This window comes from Epargyreus clarus, unplaced genomic scaffold (assembly GCF_041222505.1).
Source record: "Epargyreus clarus isolate Ecla_fem2 unplaced genomic scaffold, WU_Ecla_fem_2.2 ptg000007l, whole genome shotgun sequence".
Taxonomy (NCBI): Eukaryota; Metazoa; Arthropoda; class Insecta; order Lepidoptera; family Hesperiidae; genus Epargyreus; species Epargyreus clarus.
In genome coordinates this window covers 2,031,184-2,045,237 of record NW_027332215.1, presented here as the reverse complement: position 1 = coordinate 2,045,237, position 14,054 = coordinate 2,031,184, and the positions used below count along the sequence as shown (strand labels likewise).

At 39.0% G+C, this 14,054-nt stretch overlaps 1 protein-coding gene across 1 annotated transcript; it reads right to left on the bottom strand.

Moving 5' to 3' along the window:
• Positions 1-7,055: 7,055 nt before the first annotated feature.
• On the bottom strand, positions 7,056-12,593 carry LOC140743180 (uncharacterized). Its single transcript, XM_073074234.1, has one exon. The coding sequence runs from the start codon at positions 12,591-12,593 to the stop codon at positions 7,056-7,058; it is 5,538 nt and encodes a 1,845-aa protein (XP_072930335.1).
• Positions 12,594-14,054: the final 1,461 nt, after the last annotated feature.

Here is a 14,054-nt window from a genome sequence, read left to right as displayed (position 1 = left end):
TATATACATTGCATGTTGATTGCTTTTTTTTTTAATTTCATTAGTAGAACAATATTATTTGTTTTTGTTTTTCATTTTGTATATTTCGTAAATATTTTTTATTAGTATATAGTTTGTTTATTTTACTTTAATTAATGAATAATTTGATGCTTATGTAATTAGAATTTAAACAAATAAAAAATAAGTATTGTACATTATTTTTTTAATAGTCTAATCAACAAGTTCGACTAAAAATAAACTATATCATGCTGTAAATATCACACGCTTGTAAAAATATAAATTTTAATATAGAAAAATGTGTAAACTACTACTAGAGTACCTACTACATCATGCAGATACACAAGCTAATATGAATTTTTATCCTAGGAACTGTTGGTGTAAAAATTATACTTTTTGCGATCTGAACCCGTCGCTTTTACTGATGCTAACTGTCATTATATCAAGTACCTAATTGCAACAAAATGGAGACAGTAGTAGCTATATAACAGCATGCATGCATTGGACACTGAAAATAAAAATAAGGACAGTTTCGCTTTTATGTCTTCAAAATGAAATTTATTTGATTTTTGTTCCAATTCTAACCCTGACATTTATTTTTCTTTTAGATTTGAAAACTCTGATCACTTTGAAAATACAAAGGAATTATATGTGTCAAATGACAGACTAGGTTCAAAATTGGAGGAGCTAAAGATTTGGTATAGGTCAAAAACAAAGAATTTAAATTTCTATACTATTCACCGAAAGTTAGTTTTATGGAACTTAAGCTGTACCTATGCAGCTTCTAAGTAAATCGAATTGAATAATAAAAGGTATGTCGGTTATTAAAAAATGAAGGGCATATTTATAAAAATAGTCAATGTCTAATATGTAGTATAAAGGATGATGATATAATAATTTTTTCATAAAATTATAAATCACAGTATAAAATAAACTTAATACAAAGATAGAAATCATATTAGTTATTGCACAAACGGTCATTTGAATAAACCGAAATTAAATTTGAATAGCAGTGATAGTCTAATGGTTAAGAAACTCGACCTGTCTAACGAAGGGTCCGAGATTCAAATCCCAGGCATGTACCTCTGACTTTTTTTCAAAGTTATGTGCGTATTAGAAATTAATTATTACTTGCTTAAAAGGTGAAGGAAAACATCGTGAAGAAATCTTCCACACCTGAAAGATTTATATAATAAAAAATCAGAAAGGTATGTGAGTCTACCAATACTCACTTCGCTAACGCGATGGATTATGACCTAAACCTTCTCATTCTGATAGGAGACTCATGCCTAGAAGTGGGACAATAAATGGGTTGATGAAATTTGAATATTCTTAAAGATTTTATTATTGACCGTCATGTGACAATCTTGAATACTTATATGTAATCTGTGATCTTGAATTTCTGAAAAGACTGTAAAGACTGACCAGCTAATGCTAAAAAAAAAAATATTATTCACTGTTATGTTTGCGATTCGATAACGTCAACTTCCTTTGATGACAAAAATTGTCTTAATGTTATATGTATTTTAAATGGAAAATAAGTATCAATTTAAAAGTCTAAAAGTGAAAATTTATCCTATAGTAACATTGTTCATTTACATTATGATATTGATCGAGAATATATTTCTGAAATAATGAACTTAAGGAATTTGTGTTGGCAAGATGTATCATTTAAATTTACCATATAAAACACAATAAAATGGTGAAACAGAGCAAATTAATCATATATTAACCGAAATGGTTGTAAATGCGAAATTAAATAAACCTATTGGGGCGAAACTGTTACAACAGTCATATACTTATATTTATAAAAATATATACATTCCCCACTAAAGCTCTGATAATAAATAAATAAAACACCATGTAAATTGTGGCAAGGTAAAAACAAAATTGATCATATAAAATGTTTTGGTGCTACTGCTAACGTTTGTAACACAGCTAGCAAGATTAAAGATAAAAATATTTTAGATCCAGTCTAGTTGATAAAGATTTTAATGGATATACATTATTAAATATTACAAGTAATGAAATGTCCATAGCTGCTAAGCAGACCATGTAGTTGATGAATTAAATATTGAAAATAATGACGACAAACATCGAGCATTAGACACAAAAACATTACACATTAGGATGGCATGTGTCAAAATGGGCCTATTAGATTGAGACGACTATAGGTAAACCGATAGTTTCGATTGGAGATGTGACCGACGAAACAACGATATCGATATCCACGAGATATATAAAATTCAAACGCTACAATTTTCTATAAAAACATAGAATTGATACTTTTGCCAATGAATCATTTCTGCCCTGCGTTGTTTCTGCTCCGCCTGTAGTTCCTCCAGCTCCGTCTCCCGCAACCGGATGTGCTCGGAGGCTACCTCTCGAGTTAAAAGGCGCCAGCGCTCATCCATATATGCAAATTGCGCTGATGCGTCTTCTGATCTAGAAGATTGCCCATATACGCGGTGGCGTCAAGGGGTATTGGGCAACGGAGTCGGGCGCCGCTGCTGAGTGATAGAGAGCGGTTGAACAGAAGACGTCTTCTAGAGTCTCGACATTCTGACAACGCTATTTTTGAGTAGGCTGCCTTGGCCTTGGCGGGTTGGTTGACAATGGGAGATGTAGGTCTGGGAGGAGTCATATCCGGTATCAGCAATTCCACTGAAAATAGGTATTTACAGTATATTAGTTACATATTATTATTACTAAACTTATAACCTATAAATGTATAATACCAAGTAATAGTATCAATATCAATAATGCCTATAATAATTTAAAATATTATAATTATTTGCTTCAAATAACTTACAAGTCTGAATGTGACTGCTGCCACTGGCCGCTTGGTGGCTGCTGGAAGGTGTGGAGGAATCTTCTGGGACCTGTGGACCTGCTTCACATGCTGAAGTTGGGAGCTGTAATATAAAGAGACAATTAATATTCTTAATTGTGCAAATAAATCATTGCATGGTATTAATATGTTTAAGTGAAAATATATTCGTTCAAAAAACTTGTTGCATAAAATGCTCTGAAGTATACATAAGAAATCCACTAATTTGTTACTCAAATTTAAAGAATCACAAGCAAACATATGCTCACTTACTCACATAGATAAGTAAAGATATCTCACCGCCTTGTAATTGACGAAGTATCAAACAGCTTACGGTTTTCGTGTATGTACAAGAAATCACGCACACACTCACGTAAAACAGTTTACGGTTTTTCCCATTACGTTTCCGACCGTCGTGGTGTAATTTACGCGTAACAATGCCGACATGTACAGTTATTTGGTGCAAACACAGCACGGAATCTAAGAAAAAGCGCGGAGAAGTGTCGTTTCATTCGTAAAAGATCTAAAAACTACATTTTTTTAATATTTCACAAACATGAAAATAGATAACATTGAACTAAGTGTTGCAAATACCTTATTGTGAATATAAGAATAATAACATAGTACTAAGTGTTGCCAGTACCTTATTGTGAATTACTTTACATGTGGGAAATAACTTGCAAATAAAATTAGATATTTATTATGTATTTTATTTAAATTTAACAGAAATACTATGTTCGAGTAACATTAAATTGAAATATTATAATATTATTAAATTATAATTAAATTTATGATATATTTTTTTCAATAGCATCGTTTGATTATGTACTCATATTACGTAGATAGTGCATAAATTTTTTATAAATATATTGCTACATTGCTTTTTTTGTATAATTTGTACATTTACGGATTTAGTTGATTGTTTTTATAGCAATTGTATATTTTATGTTTGTTGTTGTCATTGTCATATATTTTCTTCTGTATATTTTTAGTTAATTTTTAATATTTTTTTTACTTTTTATTGTTTATTCGTTATGATGTTCGTTGAGTATATTTCCTAGATAAACATTACTTTCGTAACACACATTTAATTTAATCCCTTTTCCCTTGCTACTCTAAGCGCCTACTAAATAATCTACTAAGAAAACAATTCGTAATGTGGTGTAGGTACAGACGACGGAATTGGTCATTTTATTGTTTGAATTCTTGACAAATAGAACCTTCTTAGAGAAAGTTTACGTATAAATAACGAATACTACGTACTTTACATAATAAATAAATACGTATTTCAAACATTTTAGGGAAACTAGAACGGGGACGTGGCAACACTTTATTACTACGCACACAATTTCAACTGTCAAAAATGGCTTCATTTTCTTGTATGGAGTGAGTTATCTTTACTAATCTATGCTTACTCATTAACATTTTAATCCCAAATGCATATTTTCATGTTATAAACCGGGAAATGTTAAATATTGAAAATCTGAAAATAAGATTTGATAAGTAAATAATATATCTACCTCTATCCCAACTTCTCTAAGGTTTACAAAACCTGTTGCAGCTTGACTGCCTATTATTTGGAGGGCTCGCTGTTCCAGGTTTGTGAGCATTAGCCTACAAGCTGGTCCACCCTCAGTCCCATTTGCTGCCTGGTATTTTAGCAGCTTTTATTTTAATATTTCCCTTAAACTCGCTCCACACCTATATATGCAAAGCAAAGCTGTTATTATATATTATGTTTGTTATATTATATGCACTGGGTTATTAAGGATTAATTATGTTAACCATTCACTAAAATCAAATATGAATGTGATGCAAGGTTAATAAAATAAGGAATTGTGCTTATTTAAATCGCCGTGTCTAAAATAATACGATTTACTATAAGATCGGTCTGAAATCTCTATGAAGCTGGGAACGAATCACACAAATATTTATCACAGAAAGTAGTAATTTACCTACTCACCGTTCTATAAACTCCATTAATTATTGAATTAATTGTATTAGCTTTATTATCTTGGATCTTGTGAATATTATACCGGTTATAAGTATTTGAATATTTTTCACAATGAGGAAATTTTCAAAGAAACTTTGTATTTGACATTTATTTTAAGTCGTGGACCTTTTAGTCCTTATATTTATTTTAAGCGTAATATTATATAAATATATTTATTTTCAAATTACATAAAGTTGTACATATGTGTTTTTGTAAATATACATTTTATAATTAATTCATAATAATTTTGGCATAATGTTCATATGTGGAACTACATGTTGCGCGGTATAAAAGAAAAAAATACTCAAAACGTGACAAAACGTTACTTGATCACCAGTCATATGTTACGTTTGCTCAGTGGTGTGCTTTCGACAACTCATACTATCGAAGCACATACCACAGGCAAATGTATTGAGCAAATTTAGCGTAAAAATTTGGGTTGTTTTGAAAACTCATACTAAGGGTACTGTTTAATTTTCGCATTGAATACGAGTACCTTACCTTATGAACGGGCAGGTGCTCGTAGCATCTACGCATCGGCATTAGCTACGTCGTAGCATAAGCTACGGGTTATTTGATAAAATTTACGTCCGTAATGAATTAAATAAATGTACCAATCCTTATGAGGATGTCTATGAAAATACGTGATGAGTATTATTTAATATACCTTATTTATGCGCAACTTAACTATGGTATTGTCACGTAAGTATACTTCCAGTAGATTATGCACACATACCCACATTTGGGGATGCATTTTCAACCATTCCCTTATAATTTCATTCTGTATACAGTCAAATTCCACCAGACCTTAATTCTAAAGCAGCAAGTTAAAATGACGGGAACGTAGGAAATGTCATACACGTCAATTCCATATCAAACGCAGATATTGAGTCCGCTTTGCAAAAAATGAAACCAAAGCGTTTTGTGGGACCGGATGGCATTCCACCATATATTGTGAAGGACTGTCGCTCGGTACTAGCGGTGCCCTTACATTACATATATAACGCCTGTCTGGCTAGTGGCACATATCCAGAGATGTGGGAACTCTCCCGCGTAGTACCTGTTCCGAAGAATAGTTCTGGGTCGTACGTAAGTAACTATAGACCCATTGCAGTGCTATCTGTATTTGGCAAGTTATTTGAATCAATAATATGTCAGCTGATAAGGGTTCAAGTTGAAAGCCAATTAACAGATGGTCAACATGGCTTTAGAAGAGATCGGTCTACTTCCACACACTTATTATCTTTTTGGACCTATGTCACGAAGGCAGTTGATCATGGTTCACAGGTCGATACTGCGTATTTCGATTTCTGAAAAGCGTTTGATATTCTTCTCTAGAAGTTTGCGGCTGCCGGATTTACTCCTCAATTGCTTAATTTTTTCTCCTGCTACCTCCGAAACCGAAGGCAGTACGTGCAGTATAACGGATTCACCTCTAAACCGTATTATACCTTTTCGGGAATCGGCCAGGCATCGAACCTTGGACCATCGGTCCATCATCTAATTTTTATTAATGACTTGCCAAGTGTAGTTAGTACGGCAAAATGTCTGTTATTTGCAGACGACCTAAAACTGTTCTTGGAAGTTAAAAACCACACAGACTGTGACGTACTACAGACTGACATAAACAGTGTTTTAGAATGGAGCAGGAAGCATAAGCTGATGATCAATGAAGACAAGCGTTCTGTACTAACGATAACTCGTAGCCAAAACCCTATCTCTTATAATTACGTACTTGGGGACGTGGGACTCCCGCGTTATTCTTCTGTGAAAGATCTGGGTGTTTTGTTTCGAGTTGACATGAGGTTCTTCGATCATATCGAAGCTATCTGCGGGAAGGCATTTAGAACTTTAGGGTTTGTAATGTGGCAAACACGAAACATCGACAGTATTTCTGCTATAAAGTTATTGTATAACAGCTTTTGTTACGTATAGGCTGCTGGTATATTAATAAAAGACGATATTATGGTTTAAAAGCGGCGCGGGCGGCGGCAGAGCAAGCGTATATATATAAAAGCAGCAATGTGTCGTCCAGTCGAATCGTCCGATCATCCGATGTGCGCAATTAAAAAAGCGCGGGAAACCGCAGCGGCGCGAATTACCACAAAGTCGATACGGTTTCTTTGCCGCCGTCCTCGTCTGCATCTTTATTATGTTCCACAGATTATTAATACAGGCTCATATTATGACTCATTTATATTTAAGTATTTTATTTTATAATTTATATTTTATGTATTAATCTGTCGTGCACATTCTCCCGCCGTGCATTTCATGCACCTCATTTGTGAGCACGATAACCTTCTTTGTGGCTCTCTTCAGTAGCCCCGACTTCGTCTTCACCTCGACGACCCTAATAACTCCATCCTTTCCAGGGTATAAGTTTGTTATTTTTCCCCGGGGCCAGGTATTCCGAGGCAAATTCTCGTCCACCAGCAATACTACGTCTCCAATTTGTGGAAATGGTCCTTGGCTTCGCGGCTCCCGCCGGTTTTGAAGCAACGGCACATATTCACGCACCCATCGAGCCCAAAAAATGTCGGCTAGACGTTGAGTATGCCGCCACCTTTGTCGAGCGTTTAGATCAGCGTCGCTGAAGCTTCCAGGCTGTGGCACTCGAGCTGGACCTCCCAGTATAAAGTGAAGAGGAGTTAACGATTCAGGGTCATCTGCAGAGGTTGACACTGGTGTTAAAGGTCTGTTGTTGACCGTGTATTCCGCTTCCAAAAGCAAAGTCAGCAACACTTCTTCCGTTGGGTAGCGCTCATTCAATGTTGCAGCTAGTGCTCGTTTGATCGATTGTACCAATCTCTCCCACGCTCCGCCCATAAATGGAGCTCCGGGTGGGATAAATCGCCAAGTTATTGAGCGAGATGTGGCCTCATCTTTTGTCGCCGTGTAGGCAGCCTTCCTCAGCTCGGCATCAGCTCCTCTCAGATTGGTTCCATTGTCGCTATGGATTTCCGTCGGACATCCACGCCGCGCCATCATCCTTCTTAAAGCCATGATAGCGCTATCTGACGTCAGGGATCCTGCCACTTCTATATGTACAGCACGAGTTGTCAAACAAGTGAAGAGAGCGACGTATCGCTTTTCATGTCGTCGTCCTACTGTAACGCCGCAGGGACCAAAGAAATCGAGACCCACAAAACTAAATGGTCGCTCATGATGGGCGAGTCGGGTCTTTGGATGGTCTCCTGTTAAGGGTAAACTAGGTTTTGCTCGCAGAAGTCGGCATTTTATGCAACTTTTTATTATGCTTCGAACTGTTGGTCTTAATCGCAAAACCCATAAACGTGAACGAATTTCGTTTACTACCGTCTCTGCCCCGGCGTGGTGATTAAGTTTATGAATCCATGCGATATACAATCGGGTGTATGAACTTCCACCATCGAGGACCGGTGGATTGCGCTGTTCCGGTGAAATATTTATGGCCAAGTCAATACGCGATCTTAGTCTCATCACGCCTTCTTCGTCTAAATGGACGCTTAACGCTCGCAATTTGCTATCTTTAGCGATTGGCAAGTTTTTTCGAAGGCGGCAAATATCATTATAGAAGTTCTCTTCTTGAGCAGCTTTCCACCAAATCTTCTCTGCCGCTTTAAGGTAAAAGGCTTCGAGAGGCACGTAACATGGCTTAACAGGTGTCGAAGCTGTAGTTCGCGGTCGTTGAATTGGTCGTCGTGATGTCGTCTTCTTCCACAGGTCTTCAACATCTGATCGACGTGTTCTTTTTATAGCGCCTACAGGAGCAGCCAGACGCTGGGGGCGACAAAGCTCGATAAATTGAAGAACTCTGCCGGTTGTTCTGACGAGACGTAACCAGGATGAAAACTTCGAGACCAGAGGCAATGCGTCGACGAGGCGCTGAGTTCCATGTGTTGTTGTTGCCACACGTTCTTCCCCAGTAATTGGTGTCACGACGGATTCTGGCTCTTGGGGCCAAGATTCTTCTGAATTATATAAGAAATGCGGCCCACGAAACCATCTATGATTGTGTTCAAATTCGCTTGGTGTTCCGCGGGTGGCATCGTCTGCGACATTGAGTGCAGTGGGCACCCAACGCCACTCGCTGACTTTGGTATCATCTTCAATCTCCGCTACACGATGAGCAACAAAGGGTTTATAAGTACGCGGTCCCGCTCTGAGCCACGACAACACGGTGCGAGAATCTGTCCAAAATATTCGGCGTCCTGGTTTTACATCGTGCTCGGTTTCAACGGTGCGTGCTAGGCGGCAGCCTAATACGGCAGCTTGCAGCTCCAGACGTGGTACTGATGTTACTTTCAATGGAGCCACCTTCCCCTTGGCCATGACTAATGACATATGGACGGTATTATCCACATAAATAGATCGCCAGTAGACTGCGGCGACGCAAGCACTTTCACTTGCGTCTACGAAGATGTGCATCTCAACGTGCGCTGCATCGGTGAAGTGTGGGTAGCAGCGCTCGATGGCCAAATGGCTCAGTTGTTTCATATGGCGCAACCACTCAAGCCACGCCGCATGTAAATCATCGGGAAGTTCCTCATCCCAATTGACACCTAAACGCCAAGTGTCTTGTAATAAGCGCTTCGCTGGAACGGTGACTGGAGTGACAAGGCCCAGAGGATCAAAAAGCGACATTATGGTGCGAAGTGCTTCTCTTTTTGTTGGTCGCTTCGTTCCGTTACATATCTCGATTGAAACTTTCTTAAGGTTTAAATTAAATGTCAGATGGTCCTCAATAGGTTTCCATACAAGTCCCAAGGTTTTCTCTGTTGTCGGGTTATCTTGCAGCTTTACCTCCTCGCTTCGCCTATTAAGCTCCGATGTCAATTTGGCGAGCACTGCAGGTCGATTCGATGCCCATTTTTGCAGGAAGAATTTTGCACGTTGATGAACATAATCCACGTCTGACGCAACACGAATAGCTTGTTCAACGGAATCAAATGATTGTAGATAGTCATCCATGTAGTGGTTATTGATGATGGCATCCACAGCTTCAGGAAACTGCTGTTGGTGTTCTTTTGCGTTTCTATTTTTGATGTAAATCGCAGTGCACGGAGAGGAAGCTGCGCCAAATATAACGCTTCGCATACGATATTCTGTAGGTGGTCCTTCTCGTCTGTCTTCTCTCCACAGGAAACGCAACGCATCTCTATCTTCTTCACGCATGGTTATACGCAGGAACATATCTTTTATGTCTGCTGTTACTGCTACTTGTCTTTGCCGGAAACGCATCAGTACTCCGGGCAGCGACATCAAAAGGTCAGGACCGCTTAGCAAGGTATCGTTCAAACAAATTCCATGACTTCTGGCTGCAGCATCCAATACGATTCTTGGCTTGGGCTTCGAAGGGTTTATCACCGGAAAATGTGGTAAGTACCAAATGCGGCCAGGGCGTGGTGAAGAAGTCGCTAACTCAGCATACCCGCTATCAAGAAGATGTGCCATCTGCTCGTTGTACTGCCGCTTGAGATTGGCGTCTTTGTCCAGCTTTCTCTCTATGCCTTCGAGGCGTCTTATCGCAGAGTTCTTATTATTGGGGAGCACCACGTCGTCATTACGCCACAGCAAACCAGTCTCAAATTGTCCGTTGGGCAACCGACGACTACGCTTCTCGAGTATACTTATGGCGCGTTCGTTCGGGTCATTCTTAGGATGCTTAGGTTCGATTCCGATTGCATCGAGGTCAAAAAAGTTCTTCATAAGATCTTCTATTCTTTCCTCTTCTTCTTCATTGTGGACTGTAATTTTCGACACGAAATGAACTCGATGCGTTTTATCTCCACTGGGGCCATGAAGCACCCATCCGAGCTCAGTGAATGAAGCGACTGGCTGACCTCGTGTTCCACACTTAACTGACCGCGATACTATGAGATGCCAGTTATCCTGGCCGATCAGAAGTGTGGGTGTTCCACGATTACATATGAGGTCATCGGAAATTTCTTTCAAATATTTGAACTTGTCCAAATAATCTCCGTCTATAGCTTGAGGTGAAAGTTGTAGGGTGTCGATAGTGCGCGCTGTAAGCTCATGTTCCTTGTGAGCGTGCTTTCCGGTGATGAGCAACGACACCCGTCTTGAAGTGTTTGCGCTCACTCGAGCTCCAGCCACACCCTCAATGTCGAACGGCTCTGTTGGCCCAATTGCTCCAATATCCTGAGCTATACTTTCCTCAATCAAGGTAACTGTAGATCCCTCATCTAGAAGGGCAAATGTCTCTAAACTACCTTTAGGGCCCTTTATGGTTACAGGCACAATTTTCAAAAAAGTTGTTTCCAAAGTCTTAGGCCGAGTTGATGTTACCACGGCTAAATCGGAACCGCTCTCTTTAGTGTATTCCTCCGGTTTAGTGCTATGTAGAAGCGGATGATGCGAACCTTTACAATCTTCAACCCCACATGCCTTGTAGCTGCATCGGTGCCGAAAATTTCTTTTATTCAAGCATCGAAAGCAAATGTTGAATTCTTTCGCTCGTTCCCATCTGTCACTAACTTTTAAATCGTTGAAGGTCTTGCAATCACGAATCTTATGATCCTTCTGGCAAATGGGACAATCTGGTGCGTTCACTGGCTTTCGAGAGATCGAGCGTACTATCGGTTCCGATAACGTGGTAGTGTAAGACCTGTGTGGATTCTTCTGAATTGAAGGTGAACGGTCTCTGACATTCTCTGCTGGTGCATATCGACTACAAAGTTCAGCTTCTCTAGACAGAAAATCTGAGATTTTGATAAGATCAGGTTCATCTTCTGGTCTTGTCGAAGCATAGTCGTACCATCGATATTTTATAGCGGGCGTTAATTTATCTACGACTGCTCTAATCGCTTCTGGGTTATACAAGTAATAAGTTTTCTTCAAAGCTTGTACAACGGCTACGATGTTATTAATGCGACTGGCGAAGACACATATGTCTCTGGGGTTATCTGTTAGTCGAGGAATAGTTTTAATCTTCTCCATCTCTGCTATGACTAACGCGTCCGGGCGCCCAAATCTTAACTCTAGTAGGCGCATCACTTCGTCCGGTTCAGTCTCCGCAATAAATAGCGATATCGCTGCTTCTCTGGCCACACCCCGTAAACATCTTCTTAGTCGTATCAAGTTCTCAGTCTTAGTGAAGTGACCATTGGTATCACGGTATGCAGCTCTAAATGCTAGCCATTCATTGCTAGCACCACTAAAGGATGGTAAGTCTTGAACATATTTTGATAGTGGTTGCGATGATGTAGCTCGCGCGACCTCATTTAAAGCCGCGGCGAGCGCTGCCACATCTATCATTTGCGGCTCCTGAGATGGTATACGTCGGTCGGTGAACTCCGCCGGGTGCAACTCAGTATCATTTTTCTGATGGGTAGTGTAAATATCTTGATCCATGGGTTCGCCTATCTTTGGTTGCGTTTCTAGCCAACTCTTAATAAGAAAAGACTTATCTTTGTCTGCATCGGGACCACTTTCATGATCATCAATAACGGTAGACTGTGCATCGATCCTGGCTACTTCAGCTTCAGCAAGTGCAGTGACCGCGCGCGCTTCTTCTAGCTTTGCCTTGGCGAGTCGTTCTAACGCTTCAGCGCGCTGAATGCTCTTCTTAGAGCATGCTGACTCGTTCGATCGGCTTTGCAACGACTCGATACTCTTTTTACCTCGCGTTTGTGTCATTGGAGTACTTGGTATCCCTATTGGCGCGTCTACTTCTCGTGCTGATTGTGGTTCAGTGACCGGGTTCGATTCAGGTGGAGCTGGCTCGATCTTTATACCTCTACGCTTAGAGGATATTGACCTCGTTATTGGCATTTTGTTAATATTATTAACTCGACACTTCACTACACTATACTCGAATAAACAACTAATTGATACGCAACACACACATACATGAATACAACACAATTATATTAACACCACAATCACACCCGATATATTAAATTCACAATTACACATAAACAATAATTTAACTCACTTTTAATACACGAACTTAACATACACGTCACTTTTAATACACGTTACTTTTAATATACGAACTCACTACGGATATAATAACTATAATACACTTCGCTCACCATATAATAATAAATGTCCTTTTATTGACAACGAACAAACGAACACCAGTCACTTATGTCTATATTTCTATTAATTACAAACGCACTTAGCTTTTAAACATACGAAATTACCACGAACAAACAATTTAAACGGTAACACTAAACACAACTATACACTGCATGCACATAACAATAGTGTTTAAAATAAACGATAAACGATCACTGTTGGTATTTCTAACGAACTTCTTCAAATTAGATCCCAACTTTTCACCATCTGTTTATGCATAAACGATACGAATTATCCGGTTCGTAAGGCCAAAATGTTACGTATAGGCTGCTGGTATATTAATAAAAGACGATATTATGGTTTAAAAGCGGCGCGGGCGGCGGCAGAGCAAGCGTATATATATAAAAGCAGCAATGTGTCGTCCAGTCGAATCGTCCGATCATCCGATGTGCGCAATTAAAAAAGCGCGGGAAACCGCAGCGGCGCGAATTACCACAAAGTCGATACGGTTTCTTTGCCGCCGTCCTCGTCTGCATCTTTATTATGTTCCACAGATTATTAATACAGGCTCATATTATGACTCATTTATATTTAAGTATTTTATTTTATAATTTATATTTTATGTATTAATCTGTCGTGCACAGCTTTGTAAGGAGCTTACTAGAAAGTAACGCAATTATCTGGAGCCCACATGAAGCAAAGTACAAGCTTATGTTGGAGCAGCTCCAAAGAAAATTTATGAGGTATCTATACTTCCGTGCATATGGATACTTTGTGGGGTACCCCCATCTATATCCTAGTATTTTTATATTAGGAATGCTAGGAATATACAATACACTCGAATATCGACGTAACATTGCCTTAATAGACCATTTCATCCTATTAATCCGAGGGAGGACATCTAACCCTTCCGTACTAGAACTGGTATCATTACATGTCCCAAACAATTATGTTGGAGCCCGACGACGGATGCTGTTTGCGGTACCACATTGCAGACTCATCCTTATGAAAGAGTCTCCACTGATACGAGTGCTGACCTCGCTCAATGGCTTGGTGGAGTGGAATCCAGCTGTCGATATTTTCTGCACGCCTCTTGCTGAACTTCGCAGCACGGCAGGAGCGTACATTGAATGCTTTAAAACGAATTGGAAAGAGTTTCTGTAATGTTTTATTGCTTTATTTTGTGTTTAATAAATAAATAAATAAAATAAA